Consider the following 22,405-nt stretch of genomic DNA (forward strand, 5'->3'; position numbering starts at 1 on the left):
TTTCCACTCTGAAATGCATGTCTAGTTTATTCATTTTAACTTTTTAATAGTATTCAATTATACGACTAAAATACAGTTTATTTCTCCATTGCCCTATTACTTACAGTTTGTAATTTTTTACTATGAAAAAAAAAGCTGCAATAAATATTCTCCACAAGTCTTCTTGTGCAAAGAAATGAAATGAAATGGTCTTATACTCAAGTCTTGAGGCATTACAGACTTCCTTCCAGCAGAGGTTTGTAATAGAGCTTTCTGCAGATGACAGAGTGGGCAAGGATGGCCTAAACCAATGTTTTTCAACTTGCGGTTTTGAAATTAAATTATGGGTTGAAGAAAGGAAATATTAACTAAAATAGAATATAAAATACCAAATGCACATAGTATGGACATTATTTCATCAAACTTTTGTTTCAGTTTGCTACAAATACATATAACAAATGTATATACTAGATCCAATATAAAATGAATTTCTTATTGTGGCTCTTAATGAATAAAATGGAAAAACACTGGCCAAAAGTATACCCAGAAGTCAGGGAAGAATTCACTGGAGTAATGTTTGAACTAAAGACAACTAAGACACATGCCTGACCTTATGGGCAACTCTGAAGAGGGACAGATACCACATACTAATGGAACGACAGACAATATAGGCTTGACTATAGGAGCCAAGAGGCAAGAACAGGAACAAAACGGGAAGGGCACTAGGGAGAAGGACCAGGAAGAGTCGAGGCACAGAGATGGGACAGTGTCAGGTAAGCCCAGGAAATGCTGAATACGCCACTTAGCTACAGAGGAGAGGAGGAGGCAAGGCAGATGCAGTCAGATGGAGAGGGATTTGAATGTCATGCCAAGGGGCTTCAGATTTTACCTGGTGGGCTGAGGCAGTGTTTTTCCAAACTGCAGATTCAGAATCAAGAACTCAAATTACTGAACCATAACCAGCATTTTTTTAAAGTAGAACAGAAAGAAAATGTCAGAATGCATCACACATGAGGGTGAAACTCTGAAATAAATATATATATATATACACCTAAAACTCTATTTATTCTAGGTTTTGATTTTTGTAAAAGGCATTTCTTACTAAGAGTTATAAAAAAAAGTTTGAAAGCTACTGGTCAGAAGGCAGTCATAGAAAGCTTATAACCAGGGAAAGAAATGACACTAATGAAAAGTCTGCCATTAACCTCCTAGATGACAATGGCAATTCTGAACCACTTACAGGCAATTCACCCTTCAAGGGGTTTCCCTTTCCTCTGGCTGATGTGTTCCCACTATCTTTTTTGTATTATGTGAGGGGCTATCTTTGCAAATGGCTTCCTGAAGACATCAAAGATGAGCATCAAAGTACAAACCACTTAGAAATAAACTGGCAGTCTCAGTTTTTCCCTTGACATTTTCTTCCTTTAATTTTTTTTTGAGGGAAGGGTATTCTTTAAAAAGAGGAAAGAGAAAAATGAACTATGTATAATGTATCACTAAGCATTTCACAAGGATTTCAAAGCTACCCTCTAAGAAATCTTTTATTTAAAAAAATTTTAATTAAACTTGTAAAGATAATTGTAGTTTCACGTGCAGTGGTAAGAAACAATACAAAGATCCCATATACCCTTTAACCACCTTCCCCCACTGGTAACATCTTGCACGTAGCACATCACTATAGTACATCACAACCAGGAAATTGACAACAATACAACCCACAGATCTTATTCAGATTTCACCAGTTTTACACGCACTCATTTGTGTGTGCCTTTGTGTTTAGTTCTAGACAATTTTACTGCGTAGATTTGTGTAATCACTACCACAGTCAAGATACAGAACAGTTGCATCATCACAAGGATCCCTTGTACCGCCTTTAAGAAGCCTTTAATTTTATAAATCTAAATCTCTATTACCATGGAAGTCTTGAAGTTCTTCACCCAGATGTAAGCCCCTCAACTGAAGACTCTTCTCACTTAATCCCACTATCTACATTGCAAGAAACAAACTTGAGGGACACGTTTATTTTTGGTGTACCTGTCACTTAAATGATAAATATGACCACGGAAAAAATGCAAAAATATATATAAAATAAGAAAAAGAACACAAAATAGTAGAAGTACTATGATCGCACATTTGTTAAAAACCTGTATCTAGGAATATGCACACATGAATGTTTGGGAGGTAATGGTGGACATGCAGAAATTTAAAATGCAATGTACTGGAGTGGTGGGATAAGTTGTTTTTTTCCTTTCATGTGTTTAAAAAGTTGACCTAAGTAGTTAGACAACTGGACTGGGTTCCTGAGGTTGCAGGATGCTATCAGAGAGGAATGAGGCCCTAGATACACGCTCTGAGTATTTCTTGCAGCTAACAGCCCCTACAGAACTGTACGTCCAGATGAAGTCAGACCTTTCTCCTCTGCCTGCCTGTACTGAGGCTGAGGAAGGGAAAGTGCAAAGGAAGGAAGGGATGAGAAGGGATCGAGAGGTAGGGTGACCAACCATTTGGTCTATCCCAAACTGAAGGGTGTTCCAGAACGCGGAACTTGCAGTGCTACGACCAGGAAAGTCCCGGGCGAACTGGGACAAGTTGGTCATCCTATGTGGAAGATTTCTGTCTATGCTTCCTTGGAGGCTAAAGCAGCCAAACCTTTTTGTTGTTGAGGACTCAGAACCTGGGGGTGGGAAAGTGTGGAGGGATAATTTAGAAGAGAATAAGGTGACCATGACACTTTCTGAACACCTGAGGATCCATCTTCCTTTGGCCTACAAAGAAGCTGCCATAGCTGAGTTAAACAACCTGATTTTCGAGTCTCACGAAAATGTAATGGAAAGTAATTCTGGCAGACACACACAATTTTAAAGACTAGGCTCAAACAGGTTACAGAAGAAAAGATTACCTGTCAAATAAGAGAAAAGCATTTAACCTCAAAAAGTGGGCAGAATACCAATGCACTGAGCAATTTTGTAAATTGGGCACTTCAGCTTTTAAAGAAGTCTAATACTTCTTATAATTTCTAAATTGAGTTACTTGTCCATCCATGAAAAAAATGTGACTTGTGTGCATTTTTCTTAGAGCTGGTTAAAATGAAAGACAGCTGTCCCAGCCTATCCCACACAGTCACCCACCAGTGAGAGGTGTCAAGGGAGACAAGAACACAGGTGTGGGCCCAAAAGAAGCTTGTAATCTTTTACACTTGGAGCCAATTCACCCTTCAAGGGCTTAACATGTACAAAGGTCTCTGTTAGGCACAAGTGGACACAGTTTTTATTCTTAAGACACTCACAGGCTCAAAACAAGGCAGATGGGCAAAGGGTTCTAATACCACTCAGTGCCTTAATAGCAGTGCCAACAAAATTGCATGGGAATCCAGGTGAGGAAGCCAGGCTCTTGATGTACAAAACTGACCCTAACTCTGTTCCCTCTCCTCCAGGGCCTTATTCCATCTGTTCTTGCCTCTCTCCTGAATCTTCAACCTATCTCTGACTACTGGACTCTTTCCTCAAAATGTAAACAACATTCCAGTCTCTTCTGCCCCCAAGGGTCCCCTCAAAAAAAGCCTTGCCTTGATGCTATGTCTTTCTTAGGGTTGCCAATTTAGCAAATAAAAGCACCCACTTAAATCTGAAATTTGGATAAATAACGGATTTTTTTCTTAGTAAAAGAATGTTCCACAAGCCAGCCCTGATGGCCTAGTGGTTAAAGTTCAGTGCGCTCCACTTCGGCAGCCCACATTCGGTTCCCGGGAGCAGAACCACATCACTCATCTCTCAGTAGCCATGCTGTGGCGGGGGCTCACATAGAAGAACTAGAAGGACTTACAACCAGAACATACAACTATGTACTGGGGCTTTGGGGAGGGGAAAAAAAAAAGAGAGGAAGAATGGCAACAGACGTTAGCTCAGGGCGAATCTTTCTCAGCAAAAAAAAAAGGAATGTTCCATGTACTATTTGGGACATACTTACACTAAAAAATTATTTATTGCACATTTAGCAAACTATGAATAGAAAGGAACTTCTCAACATGATAAAGGGCATCTATGAAAAACCCACAGCTAATATCATACTCAATGGTGAAAGACTGAAACCCCTAAGATCAGAAACAAGACAAGGATGCCTGCTTTCACCACTTCTATTCAATTTTGTACTAGAAATTCTAGCCAGAGAAACTAGACAAGAGAAAGAAATAAAAAGGTATCCAAAGTGGAAAGGAAGAAATAAAACTATCTCTGTCCACAGATGACATGATCCTATATATAGAAAATCCTAAAGAATCCACACACACAAAAAGAACCATCAGAGCTAACAAAGAATTAAGCAAAATTGCAGGGTAAATTAGTTGTAACTTCTATACATTAGCAATTAGCAATTCACAAAGGAAATTAAGAAAATAATTCCATTTACAATAGCATCAAAAAGAATAAAATACTCAGGAATAAATTTAACTGACAAGGTGCAAGACTTATACACTGAAAACTACAAAATGTTGCTGAAAGAAATTAAAGACCTAAATCAATGGAAAGACATCTTGTGTTCATGGACTGGAAGACTTAATATTGTTAAGACTGAAAAGATGCTAACATCATTAGCCACTAGGGAAATGCAAATCAAAACCACAATGAGGGCCAGCACTGGTGGCCTAGTGGTTAAGTTCGGCGTGCTCCACTTTGGCAGCCCAGGTTTGGTTCCTGGGTCCAGACCTACACCACTTGTCAGTGGCCATGCTGTGGTGGCGGCCCACATACAAAATAGAGGAAGACTGCCAACAGATCTTAGCTCAGGACCAATCTTCCTCGGGGGGGGGAACCCACAATGAGGTACCACTTCACACTCAGTAGGACAGTAATTTTTTTAAAAAAAAAGGAAAATAACAAGTGTAAGCAAAGATGTAAAGAAACTGGAACCCTAGAACACTGCTGGTAGGAATGTAAAATGGCATAGCCACTGCAGAAAACAGTTTGGCAGTTCCTGAATAAGTTAAACATAGAATTAACATATGACCCAGCAATTTTACTCCTAAGTATATACTCAAAAGTAGTGAAAACAAGTGTTCAAACAAAAACTTGTACATGAATGTTCACAGCAGCAATATTCACGATAGCCAAAGGGTCCATCAACTGATGAATGGATAAACAAGACATGGTATATCCAGACTATGGAATATTATTTAGCCATAAAAAGGAATGAAGTACTGGTACATGCTATAAAACACGGATGCTTGAAAACATTATGCTAAGTAAAAGAAGCCAGACATAAAAGGCTACATATTGTACAATTCCATTGATAAGAAACATCCACAATAATGAAAATCCATAGAGACAGAAAGCAGATTAGTAGTTGCCAGGGTCTGGGGGAGGGGGAAATGTGAAATGAGTGCTTAATGAGTATGAAGTTTCGTTTTTGGGTTAAGAAAATGTTCTGGAACTAAAGAGTGATGACTGGTTATACAACACTATCAACGTACTAAGTATCACTGAATTGTACACTTTTTTCCGGTGTGAGGAAGGCTGGCTCTGAGGTAACATCTGCTGCCAATCCTCCTCTTTTTATGCTGAGGATGATTAGCCCCGAGCTAACATCTGTGCCCATCTTCCTCTATTTTGTATATGGGACGCTGCCACACATGGCTTGATGAGTAGTGTGTAGGTCTGCGCCCGGGATTTGAACCTGCTACCCCGGTGTGCCAAAGCAGAGCGCCCAACTTAACCACTACACCACCAGGCCAGCCCCTACACTTTGTTTAAAATGGCCAATCTTCTGTGTCTTTTACCAGAAAACATTATCTGAAATTCAAATTTAACTGGGCATCCTGTATTTTATCTGGCAATCCTAGTCCCATTCTAAATCCTGCTCAGGTTTCCCCTTACCTTCAAAGGTTCTCAAGGAATTTCCTCAACATTTGCAATCCATTCTTTAACTCCCATTCATTTAACAGGTGTGCAATTGGGCTTTTGCCCCGACAATTCAATTCAAACTACTATTGTTAATGTCATCAATGATATCCAAGTTGCCAAATTTACCGAAGATTTTCAAATTCCTGCCTTAATTGCTCTCCCCAGCAACTAACATAGAAACCCTCTCTCTTTTGAAATACTCTCCTTTCCCTTTGGCTTCTGTGCAGTAAAGGTTAACTCGGCAGGTTTGGGGGCTCAAATCCTGTGCATTCAAAAGAAACTGGCCCTTCATCAGCTCCTAGGAGATAACCTCTAAGCCCTTGAAACATCCTGCCTAATGACTGCCTATATACACTTGGGGCCTTGGGCCACACCAGATAGTTTATGCTAAAATGTGATTTATGGTGGGAGCCTTGGGCCATAATCAGCCTGACCTCTGGAAGGGCTGGGAACTGAGCAACTAAGCTCTGCCATGTGGGCACTCCATGCCTATGTGACTGACCTCCAACAAAAATTCTGCACTCAAAAGCTCAGATGAGCTTTCCTGATTGGCAATATCTGTACATGTTGTCAAATACCACTGCTGGGAGAATTAAAAGCTGTCCTCATGACCCACTGGAAGAGGACTACCGAAAGCTTGTGCCTGGTCTCTCCTGGACTCTCCACTATATTCCTTTGCTGATCTTAATCTGTTTTCTTTCACTGTAATAAACCATAACTACAAATATAATAGCTTTTTTGAGTTCTGTGAGTCCTCCTAGAAAGGGTGGTCCCTGGGACCCCTGTCACACTTCTATGCCACCATTTTTTCCTAAGTCTGATTATCTAGCTGTTCTTTTTCTGTCCTTATCACTGGATCTCCTTTGCTTTGCCCTCTCATAAACACTGGTATTCCATTCTTGGTCATCTCCTCCCCATTACCTGCAATAACCTCCTTCCCACCCATCCCAGGCAATTTCACTCATTTGTGGTTCTGTCACCTGCCCTTATCCCCATTTGAGATGCCAGTCTGGACCTTTCTGCCTGAAGGTCCATCTCAGCATGACCAGGGCAGAGTCATCATTAATCCTCTACCCAAACACCTTTCCTGTTTTGATATCAGTTTTAGTTGCTGGCTCCGTATGAATCTAGGCATCAAAATCATCATTCCCCAAACCAATCAATTAGCAAGTGCTGTCTTTTTCCCCTTCCAAACATCTCTGGAATTCACTTTCCATTTCCGTAGTTCTGGCCCTCATTCTCTCTCACATGAGCTCTTGCACACGTGGGTGAAATATTCTCCCTGACTTATCTCATGTATCCTCCATCCCCCAATTTAGTTCTAGCTTGCTTTTTATCTAACATTTCTAAAACATGAATCTACCCAATTATTCTGACTTGGATCCCTTTAGAGGCACCCCAGCCCTTGTAGACTTAGGCTCTTTAGCAAGGCCATAAAGCCTTTGTGACCCAGATACTCTCTACCTCTTTGAACCACTCTCTGCCTTCCTTCCACCTCCAACTCTCCAACAATGTCCAGTCACTCTAAATTCCCAGACCACACTCACTAAACATTATTTTCTATGTGCCAGGATTCATTCCATGCACTGGAGATAAATTACTTAACTACACAAAGTTAACTCAAAGGGCTATCGTCCAAAAAGGAAACCAATAAGTAAACAAATAAAGAATAATTTCTGATACTACGGAGTGCAGTGAGGAAAATAAAGCTGGAGAAGTTGACAGAGCATGATCAAAGGCCAACAGGGTACTGTTTTACTTAGCATGGATGGGAAAGTCCTCTCTGAGGAAGTGATCTTTGAGACCTAAATAATGGTGGGAGGGATCCTTTTTAAAATAAATTCTCAGTCTCCAAGTGTTTACAAATGTTACTTATATCAAGTTACTTACATATATACAATCTCCTTATGTCTGTGGCGCTAATACAACCAAACCTGAAGTCCACTAGACATCCTATTAGAGAAGGTAATATGTTTTCTTCTCATCTGAGCTACTTTTCATGAAAAATATTCTGCCTGGTTGTCAGATGTGGAACCACTGGCCCAAGAGGCACTTAAACAATTCTACTCTTCTAGATCCAATTTTAGGGAGAGAATATCCTGGAGGGGTGAGGGGGGTGGTTAATGCAAGAGAAGCAGAAATGCTGAAGAGGGGGCTAAGAGGAAGATATCAAGCTCACTAATTCTGAAACAGCTCTTTAAACCAAGAAGAACGAGCAACTAAGGACAACCAACCAAATCTAAACAAGAATGAGAAGGACTAATTTTAGAGGGCATGAAGAAAACAATGAATGGGGGAAGAAATTCTGAAATGTAAGTGGAGCTGTAAAAGATTATTTTAAAACAAAGTATATGAAAACTGTTTTAAAAAATTGGTTTTAGGGGGCCGGCCCCGTGGCGTGGTGGTTGAGTGCACGTGCTCCCCTGCTGGTGGCCCAGGTTCGGATCCCAGGCACACACCGACGCGCTGTTTGTCAGGTCATGCTGTGGCGGCGTCCCACATAAAGTGGAGGAAGATTGGCATGGATGTTGGCTCAGGGCTGGTCTTCCTCAGCAGAAAGAGGAGGAATAGCATGGATGTTAGCTCAGGGCTGATCTTCCTTACAAAAAAAAAAAAAAATTGGCTTTAGGCAATATCTGACTACACCTTTATCCTCAAAATTCAAAATAACCATGAGATAAGGCTGGTAAATAGAGAAAGAAAAATGAGATATGAATTACTTGACCATAGCACACTTTAACATGTTTATTATTTACCTGCACAAATTAGTAGCAACTTGTACAACTGGACCAGGTTACAATTAATTCATAGCAACATACACTAACTTCAATATGCCCTAGACAGGAGCACAACGAAGTCTCCTCAACAGGTGATTTTATTATCAAACCTACATTCTGGCTTGTATAACTGTTTTGTTAACAGCTGGTACAGTGCACATCTACAGACTTTATGAGGAGAAGTGCCCCAAAGGCCCTTCAGAGAGCAGCAGTGAACACTTTCTCATGGAGGAATGCCAGCTTTTCAAAGCGAGTTCGTTTCAGTAGTGGGAGCCATTCCCAGTGGGATAACTCTACCACACGGTACCCAAGCCGATTCAGCTGCCGCCTCTTCATATTGTGCAATCCAAGCAAATTCCTGGAACCATAGCAATACTGGTTCTTGTTTGTCAGCTGAATAGCCAGCTTCACCTGTGGGACCTGCATGCGGGCTGGGGGACACAGGCCAGCCATCTCCATGGCCCCCAGTCTGTCTGCCACATTGCAAAGGGAGGCCCCCAAGTGTATGGCTGCTGCCTTCTCTAATTCCATGGGCTGCTGCCCAGTCTCTGACTCAATTTCCCCCTGGAAATGCCCTCTTGATTTCCCTTTTAGTAGCTGATTCATCAAATCATCTGTAAGGCTGACTCCCACATGCTTAAGCCTTAATTTGGCTACATCTTCTGTTGGTGTGGCTTCTCTGTTAAATGGTAATGGCTTCATGTTAACATCAAGCTGGACTTCTAAGTCAGAAGATCGGGTATGAGGAAGAATCATATGGTGCTTGATGTACTGAGGCCCACCCAACACGGTCTCAAGTAAAAAGAGAGCTTCTAGGAATTCAGGCTTTGAGTTCATATCCTTCCTTGCTAAATTCCACAGCATTTCCGACCCCTCTTGCTGAAGGTGAGAACAAAGACGGCTGCCTCTGTACTCTGGACACTCAATGCCAACTGTACCATCAAGAGTATACAGCTCCTTAGTAAGTTCAAACTTACTTCTCTCCTGAGCTAACCTGACAAACCCTGGACTCAAAGCAAAATCGATGAGCTCTACTGGAAAGTACTCAGAAAATGCCAGGCCCAGCAGGCAGGTGAGCAGGTGTTCTGGGTATCTGTTGAACTCCGGCATCTTACTGTGAATCTCATTTATCAGGCTAGAATAAAACTCTTCTGCATTGGGTGGCTTATAATTCAGAGTTCCAAATGACCACAGAATCTTGGCAACATCTTTACTTCGACAGTATGCTACCCTAGGAGGCAAAGAGGCAGCCACAGCATTCATCACCCCTTCATCCAAGATGCGTAAGGCCGAACAGGCAAGAGTCAGGTGCATGACACCCTGAACTCCCAGGGAAGGAATTCGCTGAGGAGCAATCTGTCCAAATTGCTTCATGAAATTTACATGATCCACATGAGTGAAACGAAACATTTTAAGAATATTCACTAAGGCATAACTACTCAGATGCTGCATGTCAGCACAAGCCAAGTCTCCAATTTTCCGCATGACAAATTCAGAGAGACTACTACTTGATTTAAAGAACCCCAAACAGATTGTACCAACCTCCTCTAAATTGATCAAATCTATATACTTGAGGATCAATGACTCTAGTTTGTGCATTAGGTCCTGGGGTACCTGACGACTTTCACCTATAATATAAATTAAGTGAATCAGTTGAGACAAGGATAGATCTTTCCAGTGCAAATTAAGATAACTAAAAAAGATTTTTAAAAATCGAGGTACTTTGCGGCCCAAGTACCGCCAGAGGTCAGCCACCAAGAGAAGTTGATCTAGACTCATCTCCCACACCTTATGGCAAAACTTGGTTTCATACACATCTAGCATTGGATGGGAGTGAGGGATTCCTAAAACAACAAAGGCTTTCAAAATATTGATCAGATCTGGGGAATCAAAGAGTTGTATGTTTTTCACACTCAGCTGGCAGAGCAAAGCAAAGCTGGCACTAGACAGCAGAACAGGATGCTGCTCTGCAGGCAAAGAGCTCAGCTTACAGAAATAATCAGCAATGATTTGAGGCTGGAGATTAGCTTGATAAACTGTGACTTTGTGCAAAATTAGTTCACCTTCTGAAACAGACAGGGGCTGACAAGTCTCAGATCTGTTATAGCTGTGAAGTTGGTACTCTGGTCTTAGCTGTAGGAAAACTCGGGGGTCTTCAAAGGAATCAAAAGCTTCTATATCCTCTTTATCAACTTTCATGGCCCTGGGTGAGCACGGCTTCAACGTGCTGGACTTAGAGGCAGAAGCTCTACTGAATTCCAAACTTGGGAGAGCACTGTTGGTCGTCAGGATTCTCCGAGAAGAGGTGCTACAAATGTTCTCAACTTTCTTGGCAGGATGGCAGAGGCTACTGTGCTCTGGAGGGTCCTGTCCCGTGGGCCATGTGCAGCTTCCCACATTCCAATATGCCACTCTTTGGGTTGCACTGTAGGCAAAAGGATTGCAAAACGCTCGATATACTAAAGGTTGTAACAACTTGAGAGTGGCTGCCATTCTTGTGTCAGTACTGATCGTTTTGGCAGTAAGAACACAGTCCTCACAGGTTTGAGCAGGTACTTTCTTGTTTATATGGTGCTTGATTACAGCTGGACGGGGAGGCGTTCCACAGAAACTGCCTGGAAATCTTCAGCATATCACAAGAGCCATGGATCACAAATGACTGGGCCAGAATTGGTGCCAGATACTGAAAAAAGGGTAGATGAAGAATAAGTGGCTTCCACCTATCACAATACCAAAATTTACACATTATAAGAAATGGATTAAAACTACACTGCTGTCCACTCAAGTAAGTTGAATGCTAGTGAATGTCTAAACCACAAGACAGCATACATCAAAGATATACTCCATGTGCCTTGAATAAAGGCACAGGAAAACCCCGAACCCAAGGTACTATTGGGCAGTTCTCTAGACTGCTGCACAGTCCAGTCTTCCTTCTGGACTTCCTCTGTCCTCTGGACAGACTTCTTTTATTGTAGAAGTAAAGCAGTGATGGTTAGAGAAGAAATGGTTGCTCCGCTAACATCCAACAGCAAGGAGGAAGGTAGATTTCCATAAAAGAAGCTGGGAACAAAAGCAAGCAACCTATTCCATCTCCTTGATATCAACACATAAACGTCCCGCTTGGAGAATAAGAAAGTTGGTAAAAGCTGCCATTCTAACAGCAAAGTAAAAAATGGAATTTGGTGTTAAGTTTAATTAATTATACCCTGTTCCTAAAGCACAAAACTTTTGATTATAGAATTCTGTTGTTCTAATGCTGCTCTTGTACCTTTTAGAAGATGCTTATTCTCCTCTCTAGGCTTATAACAGAGTTTGAGTCACTGTCACACAGTAGTGATGCACTCGGGAAATATACAGCCATGTGTCGTTTAATGATGGGGATATATCCTGAGAAATGCGTCAGGCGATTTCATTGTTGTGTGAACATCATAGAGTGTACTTACACAAACCTAGATGGTTTAGCCTACTACACACATGGGCTATACGGTACTAAGCTTACGGAACCACTGTTGTATATGTGGTCTGTCACTGACTGAAACGTCACTATGTGGCCCATCACTGTACTCAAAAACTCACTCATTTTGGTTTGGGAGGGCAAAAGGCTGAGGACCTGTTCACTATCAATTCATGGGTGAGAAGCAAAGAGCATCTCAAAGCTGGGCTCAGGTAACACCAATTCACATGACTGCCCTACTGACAAACCAAGGCAGCAGCACAGCTTTCCTCTGGAGGAGGTGGATTAGTAATGCTTCCAGTGAGTCAGGCATTGATTATCCTGCCTGTGAGCAGCACAAGTCTCATTTTTCTCCCACGGTAGAAACCATGAGAGGCTATGAAATTGACTCTGCTGTACTCTTGCTTTCTCTAAATGCTTACTGTCTTTCCTTCCACTTGAGAAATGCTAAAGCCTGACAAGCAAAACCGGGGAGCTCTGAGCTGTCAATATATGGACCAGACAGGGCAGTGCTGCAGAAAAACCCCATGAGGGTTCCAAGGATGCCAGATGACTTTCTGAAATGCCTGCCCAACTCCCTATCAGCCCCTTCCTTCCAGAGCCCATAGCATAAGAACTAGACGACCGCAGGGCAGGCCAGTAGCTTCATTTGGGTAGGCCAGCTACATAGGCTTCTCTGGGTGGCAGGAATGTACGCTCTAATTACTTTGTAAACCAGGACAGAATTCTTTCACACTAAATCTTTATATATTTGATTCTTTACTGTGGCCTGTGGACCATTCTGCCTACCAAGTTTCAATCTGTGGGTCCAGATGCTATAGACCAGGTGTTAGCAAACTATGGCCTAGGGCCCAAATCTAGCCCTCCACCTGTTTTTGTAAGTCAAGTTTTATCAGAACACAGCCAGACCATTCGTTACATATTGTCTATGGCTGCTTTCTCACTACAAGAGCAGAATTGAGTAATTCTGAGAGAGAACATATGGCCTGCAAAGTATACAATATTTACTACCTGGCCCTTTACAGAAAAAGTTTGCTATAGACCATCAGCTTATTTCTATGAATGCAGATGGCCAACTTTTTAAAAATTAGAAAACATCAGGAAGATAGTACTGAAATAATTTTTTCTTGAATATTTAGGTGATAATTGAAGATTTATGCCTCAAAATAGTCACTAGCAATCTCAATTAATATTGCAGCACAGGCATAGTGGGAACTCTCCAGTTGACAGAACAGGGCTTTTAAGAAGACCTACTTTGGAACCTGGAATCTAAATTTAGTCCAACACAATGTGCAACTAAAGTCATAAACTGTTCAGATCTGCAGTCTTTCATCTCATATTGGGAACTAGATCTGAAGAAATGACTTAAAAAAAAAAAAAGACTTTTTTTTTTTTTTACTAAATAGCTGTGCTACTCTAAAGAAAAAAACTGAAAACAACCCAAATGTCCATCCAGGAGGCAGGTTTACAGGATAAGTGTGTGGCAGCCATCAACACATGGAAAAGTACATACAAATATTCAGTGGAACAAACAGAACACAAATGAGTAACATCACTTAAAATACACTTATATAAAAAGAAAGTAATTATATAGCTTCTTGGTGGGAGATTTTCTGTTATATCTTTGATAAATTAACTTTTTCTCCCTTTTTATTGGGGTTAAAACTGTTAATAGAGAAGAGTATATGCATTAATTTAACAAATACCTTTAAAAACAATATAATTTTAAAACCACATTAAATAATTTACATTACTTCAATGAATACTACCTAAGAGTACTCAATGAAATTACTGTGAGTGGTCTTGAAATGAACAAAAGAACCACTTCCTGGAACATCAACATTGACTGGTGCAGATCCAGTGTTTTGAATTGATGTGACACTTTTTGATCTGCAAAAACACAGGCTAAGTCCCCAGATGGAAATAACAAGAGCCACAACTGTCTTAGCAACTCCTCCGTGCCAAACCTTGTATGAGCTGTTTTATCTGATTAGTTACAATCCTTATAATCTTTCTGTAAGGTAGGTTTTAACCTCTCTATATTGTTGATGAGGAAAAGAAGACCTGCTGAAGATTACACAACCAAAGGACAGAGTGGGGTTTGACATCAAAGATCATCTGATTTGAAAACTCACATTGCTGGTGTATTAGAGAGATGAGAAGGGGAGCCAGATCCCAAACAAGGGAATGGGGAAGACCCTGAACGATCTATAGGGTTTCCAGGTGCCAGGGAGCTGGAGGGTTAGAACTAGGTGAGCTCAAAAGCCCCTCCCACCTCTAATAGTCTAGGATCCTAGCTATCACTATGGTTAGTTTATACTACTTACAAAAAAGATAAAAAGAAGAACTCAAAGACTGAAATCTACAAGAAAAAATGGGTTTACAAGATGCCTTAATATCAAAGTAAAGAGAACTACCACAATCTTTAAAGACCTGAAAGTTGGCAGAGAGATATGGGATCCAGAATTTAGGGTTCAACATAGGAGAGAAGCAAAGGGAAACCCTAGGCTAATGATGAAGGAACACCCCAGGACTACAGCTGTGAGCAGACAAAGAGCAACCAGTTCATGCTGGAGGAGATGGATATTACCTAGGAGAGGAGACTGATACTTCTAATGGATAATCTGGGGACAAACAAGTAATAGCTAGACAGAAAATCAAGCCAATAACAATAACAAAAATTATTGATTCCAGGAAAACAAAAAATTTGTACAAAACAAAATTTGTTATCATATTATACTCTCTGCTCAGCTGTGAATAACAAACTTTGAGTATTAACCTAACCAAAAATTATGAGCAAATTATATTGTGAGGATGACGACAGGGGAAATGGGGTAGGAGAGGTTGGGTAGTTATAAAAGAAACCTAGAGCCTCAAGGTCCATGATACGTCAAAAGGTTTTATAGATATAGATATCTCCTAAAAATCAAGAAATAGCAACACAAATGTTATTTAGAAATATACTGATAAATGCCAAAATAAACAAATAGTTGAAACTGCCTCAGGGAAACAAAAATAGAGGGAAAAAGGAGAGGGAATTAATATTTAGTGTTATAAGTTATGTCAAACTATTTCACTGTGTAAACCATGTACGTGTGTAACTTTGACAAAAATTAAATTTACAAAATTTAAATGTACTAACAGGAAATTAAGGTGTTCTTCAAGAAGACAATCAGTGCATAGAGAAAGTAACCTTAATATTCAAAGAAAACGTTGAAAAGTTATTTCTAGTGCAAGCACTTCCTACTGTCTACAGAACTTCTTTATGGATGCCCAGTAACAAAGATGACAAAACAAAGAATCTTAGAGGCATGCAGAGCCAAACTGCAAAAGGCAAACAGTAGCTACTCACTTTATCACCATGCAACTTTTAGCCTAACTGTATAGACACCATATCTATATATACAGGTCTGAAATATAACCACTTCAGAAGTTGGGTCTTAAGTACTGTGGGGAAGGAAAGGAATGAAACACAAGGAAGCTACAGAACCAATAAAGCAGAACCATGGGGAGAAAAAGCACTGCATCATACAACCTTCCAAAACTAGATCAAGAAGAAGTAGAGAATTTGAATAGACCAATCACCAGTAAGGAGATCGAAACAGTAATCACAAACCTCCCCAAAAATAAAAGTCCAGGACCAGACGGCTTCCCTGCTGAATTCTACCAAACATTCAAAGAAGACTTAATACCTATCCTTCTCAAACTCTTCCAAAACATTGAGGAGGTGGGGAAGCTCCCTAACTCGTTCTATGAAGTCGACATTACCCTGATACCAAAACCAGACAAGGACAACACAAAAAAAGAAAATTACAGGCCAATATCACTGATCAACATCGATGCAAAAATCCTCAACAGGCCCGGTGGCTTAGCGGTTAAGTGCGCGCGCTCCGCTGCTGGCGGCCCGGGTTCGGATCCCGGGCGCGTACTGCACTGCCTCTCCCGCCATGCTGAGGCCGCATCCCACATACAGCAACTAGAAGGATGTGCAACTCTGACATACAACAATCTACTGGGGCTTTGGGGTGAAAATAAATTTAAAAAAAATCCTCAACAAAATACTAGCAAATCGCATACAACAATACGTTAAAAAGATTATACACCATGATCGAGTGGGATTTATTCCAGGTATGCAGGGATGGTTTAACATTCGCAAATCAATCAACGTAATACACCACATTAATAAAATGAAGAATCAAAATCACATGATCATCTCAATAGATGCAGAGAAAGCATTTGACAAGATACAGCATCCATTTATGATAAAAACTCTGAATAAAATGGGTATAGAAGGAAAGTACCTCAACATAATAAAGACCATATATGACAAACCCACAGCTAATATCATCCTCAATGGTGAAAAACTGAAAGCTATCCCTTTAAGAACAGGAACCAGACAAGGATGCCCACTGTCACCACTCCTATTTAACATAGTACTGAAAGTCCTAGCCAGAGCAATCAGGCAGGAGAAAGAAATAAAAGGGATCCAAATTGGAAAGGAAGAAGTGAAACTGTCACTATTTGCAGATGACATGATTTTATATATAGAAAACCCTAAAGAATCCACCAGAAAACTTTTAGAAGTAATAAACGAATATGGTAAAGTTGCAGGATACAAAATCAACATACAAAAATCAGTTGCATTTCTGTACACTAACAACGAAGTAGCAGAAAGAGAAATTAAGAATACAATCCCATTTACAATTGCAACAAAAAGAATAAAATACCTAGGAATAAACTTAACCAAAGAGGTGAAAGAGCTGTACACTGAAAACTATAAAACATTTCTGAAAGAAATTGAAGAAGACACAAAGAAATGGAAAGATATTCCGTGCTCTTGGATTGGAAGAATTAACATAGTTAAGATGTCCATACTTCCTAAAGCAATCTATAGATTCAATGCAATCCCTATCAAAGTTCCAGCAACATTTTTCACAGAAATAGAACAAAGAATCCTAAAATTTATATGGAACAACAAAAGACTCCGAATAGCAAAAGGAATCCTGAGAAAAAAGAATAAAGCTGGAGGTATCACACTCCCTGATTTCAAAATATACTACAAAGCTATAGTAAGCAAAACAGCATGGTACTGGCACAAAAACAGACACACAGATCAATGGAATAGAATCGAAAGCCCAGAAATAAACCCACACATCTATGGACAGCTAATCTTTGACAAAGGAGCCAAGAACATACAATGGAGAAAAGAAAGTCTCTTCAACAAACGGTGTTGGGAAAACTGGATAGCCACATGCAAAAAAATGAAAGTAGACCCTTACCTTACACCATACACAAAAATTAACTCCAAATGGATTAAAGACTTGAATGTAAGACCTGAAACTATGAAACTTCTAGAAGAAAACACAGGCAGTACGCTCTTCGACATCGGTCTTAGCAACATCTTTTCAAGTACCATGTCTGACCGGGCAAGAGAAACAATAGAAAAAATAAACAAATGGGACTACATCAAACTAAAAAGCTTCTGTACAGCAAAGGAAACCATCAACAAAACGAAAAGACAACCTAACAATTGGGAGAAGATATTTGCAAACCATACATCTGATAAGGGCTTAATCTCCAAAATATATAAAGAACTCATGCATCTCAACAACAAAAAAACTAACAACCCAATTAAAAAATGGGCAAAAGATCTCAACAGACATTTCTCCAAAGAAGATATACAGATGGCCAACACACATGAAAAGACGTTCAAAATCACTAACTATCAGGGAAATGCAACTCAAAACTACAATGAGATATCACCTCACGCCCGTCACAATGGCTATAATTAACAAGACAGGAAACAACATGTGTTGGAGAGGATGTGGAGAGAAGGGAACTCTCATACACTGCTGGTGGGAGTGCAAACTGGTGCAGCCACTATGGAAAACAGTATAGAGATTCCTCAAAAAATCAAGGATAGAACTACCATACGATCCAGCTATTCCACTGCTGGGTATTTATCCAAAGAACTTGAAAACAGCAATTTGTAAAGGTACATGCACCCCCGTGTTCATTGCAGCGTTATTCACAATAGCCAAGACTTGGAAGCAACCTAAGTGCCCATCAAGGGACGAATGGATAAAGAAGCTGTGGTATATATACACAATGGAATACTACTCAGCCATAAGAAACGATGAAATCCAGCCATTTGTGACAACATGGATGGCCATTGAGGGTATAATGCAAAGTGAAATAAGTCAGAGGGAGAAGGTCAAATACCGTATGATTTCCTGCATTAAGTAGTAGATAATAACAACAATAAACAAACACATAGAGACAGAGATTGGATTGGTGGTTACCAGAGGGGAAGGGGGGAGGGAGGAGGGTGAAAGGGATAATTCAGTACATGTGTGTGATGATGGGTTGTAATTAGTATTTTCGTGGTGAACATGATGTAATCTATGCAGAAATAGAAGTATAATGATGTACACCTGAAATTTTTACAATGTTATAAACCAATGTTGCTGCAATAAACAAAATAAAAAGACAACATGGTAGGTGAAAAAAAAGAAAAAGCACTGCAAAGGAGAGGAGGTCAGAAAGTGTTGCCCGAACAGAAAAAACACACCTGAAAGAGACTTAGTTCCTCCTCACTTAAGGACGTCCAGAGAATCTATAAGAAAGCTGGGAAGAGACCACTGAGACACCCAATCAATAACTCCTGACGCCTTCTCTAAAGGTTCAAAGATATCTGATGTCATTTCACAAAGTCCCTTTCCTAGTTTAAGTGTCCTAAGTATACCCTCCTCCCTCTCTCCTCTTTAGGGGTACTAATGAACCAAAATGGATCCTCAGAGACCCCTGGACTGTGGCTGTTTCAAAAGTCACCGCCCAAACCACCGTGAATGATGTGATTTCACAGGAGCGAGGAATCTTACCTTTCCACCTTCCAGGTACAAGTCTGAGCAAGGACGAATAGCTTCGTTCTAAACTACGGTCCAGAAGTTAGAGAAGGGAAGCCAGGTGGAGGAAGGCAGCCATGCTAACTGTAGATTAAGTATATGACACCTTCAGCATATTCAATTTACCAGTTACTGGAACTCATCCTTTAATTCTGATTTCTGATCCTTTTGCTAGAAAGGTTTAACCCTCTTATGTCCTGATAAAATTGCCACAAATAAATGGATACTTCAAACCTCCTTCTTGTCTTACCAAACAATTTATTGAGCAAGCCTAAGAATTAAAAAAACCAAAAAACTAACTAAGTGCTGGAGTCTCCTGCTGAAAGTCTACAAAGCTTTAAAACCCCTGGTAAGGGCTTAGAAACTGACAGTAAGGACCCTTAGCTATTAATGTGGATGCTACCTGGGCTAGACTCTCAACTTCTGTTTCCACACAGAAGCAGAACCTACAACAGAGGAATCTGCTACTACTACGAAGGTAAAGCACTAGGGCAAAGGTGTTGAGGTCAAGTTAAGCATCACCCACAGAGCTAAGACAAACCAAAATCAAGTCTAACGGCCCATCTTCTCCACTTCGTTTTAGTTTCCATGCTTATCAGAGAGAAAACAGCACATCACAATCATCTGTGAATCTTTTTTTAGCTTATATACCCCTCTCCTTCCCTTCTAAGACTTTGCTATTCTTCTATCAGAATAGCGAGCAGGCTCTGGGTAGGTGTAGTCTGATAAGGCCCCACAGATGATTCCATTAGAGCCACTGTTCTTCCAAGGTTTCATAAGACTCTGTTTAGAAAATCTCTGGATATAACAACAGAGAGCAGACAGCCATTTCCTCTCAGCCCATTTAAATGGGACTACTACAGGACTGACAAAATTTAGGCAGATAAAGAGAAGTATCTACCCACAGTCATGTGAAAAAAATTCTCAAATAAATGGTCCAAGTACCTATCACTGTTAACCACACTTGGTTTTATCTGTTTTTCTAGATTTGCAAGGTCATACAGTATAACATTTCAGGCAAGTGGTGGGGGAACTTCAGAAATCTTTGATATCAAAGTTGACTGATTTGCATGATGAATGACAAGGCGTTGTTGGGGATGAGAAAAATAAACCAATGAATGGGTAAGAAAACGATACTGACAAATAAATTAGACCCGCATAACTGCCAAAGGCTTCCTTTTCTCAGTTGTATTATGCAGCGCTGAGTCTTCAGATTTTATTTCGGTCTACCAGGCAGAAGCGAATTCATCCCAGAGCCTGCCCAAGGCTATTCAGAGCAGTGAGTTGCAGAATCTAGTTCTGGGAAGGCGGCTGTTCTTACTACCCACAAAGTGTGCCCAAAGTGCAGAAAACATGAATTCAGATTACAATAGCAACAAATGACTGAAGCACAAAACCCCAGCCATGCTGGTGCTAAAGCACTTGGCTACCAGCTCACAGGATAAAGCACTGTCCAAGGGTCTACAGTGAGTGAGCAAAGAAGCAACATTTGAAAAGATCGATGAACGATGAACGTAACGGGTAGGAGGGCCCAAAGTTCCCTGAATCAGGACTGAAGAGCTGTGTCATGATTCCTACGGAAAGCGAAAAGGGCAATTATTTTTCTTATCCCTGGAGAGAAAAAAGGAGGGGGACACAACACTCTTAGTTAGTCTTGCGCAACCAGACATTGTTAAAAATGGGCCAAAGCTATATATCGTACTGATATTTACTTAAGTCTCACCCCGACCCAGGTACTAAGCAAAATACTTTGCTGTTCCAAGTGTGGCCTGCAGACCAGCGGCATCAGCCTCACCTGGAAGCTGATGAGAGACGCAGAATCTCAGGCCTCACCTCAGACCCACCGAATCAGGACCTCCAGATCCCCAAGGAATTCACATGCACATTAGGCGCGGCAGAATATCTCACTACATTCTCACAGCAGCCTTGGGAGGCAAGTACTGTTATTATCTCCGTCTCACCTAAGAAAAATCAAGATTCGGATAAGCCGCTTGCCCAAGGTCACAGAACTCCGGAATGGCGGGGGTCGCCGAGGTTCTCCCTAGGGCCGGGCCTGCGAGAGGCGCCCGGAGCCCGGGCTGGGAAGCGCGGAGCCGGGCTGCGGGATGCGCCGGCGGAGGTGCGGGTCAAGACCTAGCTCGGCGGGGAGCAGCCGCCGCCACTCACCTGAGCCTGGCGAGCGCGGCCGTCGCAACACTAGACCCCAGTTCCCCCCGGCAACACCGCCACGGCGACTCCTCCAGCACCACCCGGGCCTCACAGCCCCCACTTCCGGCCAACTGCCCGCTACTTCCGGCTGCTGCGCGAGGGACGGGTGCAGCCGAGGCTCAAAAGACTCTGTCAGCGTTTTCCAAGGACGTTTTCCACTGGAGGACGTTGCAGCGGAGACCGCGGGAGTCTAGGACCTGCGGAGGGGAAACACCGCCATGGATGGACCGCTCTGGAAGTCATTGAATAACCTAGACACAGGTTCGAATCCCAGACCGCCACCCAGGGTTTTATGACTTTGGCGAAGTCACGTAAATTCTTTAAACCTGGTTTCTCATCTGTACAATGAGGATACTCATGCATTTATGATACAGATATATCTATAAAGTGCTCTCAGGAGAAGAGTTAGTGATGGATAGACGAGCCTATTAGCACAAGTGGATGTAAGGAGCTGCAGCTTGAGGAGGCCAGTGGTATGGTGGATGAGCTAGGGTGATCCTCTGCCTCCCTAAGTAGTGGGGTTCACACCTGAGTCAGTATGGGCAACTAGGCAAGGAAGAGACTGTACCGAGACCTTCCAGGGGGACCTGGCTGCATACTGCCACTCCTAGTGCCACTAGAGACCTGCTGGTCAGAGTCGTCATACCTTGTCAGTGCCTTGGCTACTGGTTTGCCCATCCTAAGGGATGTGAAGGGGACCTGAGAAATGGTGCTCCCTCCTGGGCATCATCTTGTCAGGGAGACAGAACCAATGCAGGGAGGACACTTCACTGCATGGAGAGCCAAGCCTGGCATCCCAACTCCTGAGCTCTGTAGAGGGCACTGTTTGCCTGGGTGTGAGCATTTGGGGCCCCAGACCACTGACACCACTGCTCAGGGAGGGTTTTCTCACCCAGGCCAGACCAGGGCAAACACTGTTAGTTGCTGATTATGATGTTGTCCTTGCCAGCAGAACCCAGAGAGAGCAGAGGGCCCATCCCCAGAGGATGAACCATGATTGCTGCTAGGCAGCCATGACAATCCTGTTCCTCTTAGCCAAATACTCAATTTCCCAGCCTTCCTTGAAGTGGGAGGAGCATGTGACTTGGTTCTGGCCAACAAAATTTAAAGGGAAACAAGCTGGCAGGGCTCTGGGAAAGCTTTTACTTTCATGATAAAGTGGTGCTGCCCCAATCCCTTCATGGAGCT

At 41.6% G+C, this 22,405-nt stretch overlaps 2 protein-coding genes across 13 annotated transcripts in view; both read right to left on the minus strand.

Moving 5' to 3' along the window:
* The window catches only part of UBOX5 (U-box domain containing 5), a 36,860-nt gene extending 15,597 nt beyond the window's left edge, over positions 1–21,263 (minus strand). For 5 of the 9 annotated variants that reach the window (XM_058563108.1, XM_058563111.1, XM_058563102.1 and 2 more), the window contains exon 1: positions 21,176–21,263. The gene's annotated coding sequence lies outside the window, so the exon portion shown is untranslated. Of the gene's footprint in view, positions 1–18,985; positions 19,049–20,804; positions 20,908–20,970; positions 21,036–21,175 lie in introns of those variants that run through there. The other 4 variants (XM_058563107.1, XM_058563105.1, XM_058563104.1 and 1 more) reach the window with 4 other exon arrangements.
* On the minus strand, positions 8,604–21,260 carry FASTKD5 (FAST kinase domains 5). Of its 4 annotated transcripts, none has more exons than XM_058563098.1 (2): positions 21,176–21,260; positions 8,604–11,333 (listed from the first exon to the last, which is right to left on the minus strand). In XM_058563098.1, the coding sequence occupies exon 2, from the start codon at positions 11,141–11,143 to the stop codon at positions 8,849–8,851; it is 2,295 nt and encodes a 764-aa protein (XP_058419081.1). In that variant the 5' UTR covers positions 11,144–11,333; positions 21,176–21,260; the 3' UTR covers positions 8,604–8,848. The 4 variants fall into 4 exon arrangements, with proteins under 4 accessions (XP_058419081.1, XP_058419080.1, XP_058419078.1 ...); XM_058563097.1 differs by lacking the exon at positions 21,176–21,260 and adding an exon at positions 20,971–21,029; XM_058563095.1 differs by lacking the exon at positions 21,176–21,260 and adding an exon at positions 20,805–20,866.
* Positions 21,264–22,405: the final 1,142 nt, after the last annotated feature.

The sequence above is a fragment of the Diceros bicornis genome, chromosome 19, assembly GCF_020826845.1.
Source record: "Diceros bicornis minor isolate mBicDic1 chromosome 19, mDicBic1.mat.cur, whole genome shotgun sequence".
Lineage (NCBI taxonomy): Eukaryota > Metazoa > Chordata > Mammalia > Perissodactyla > Rhinocerotidae > Diceros > Diceros bicornis.

Coding starts and splice junctions, on each gene's coding strand:
- FASTKD5 (XM_058563098.1), bottom strand. CDS start 11,143: ATGGCAGCCACTCTCAAGTTGTTACAACCTTTAGTATATCGAGCGTTT.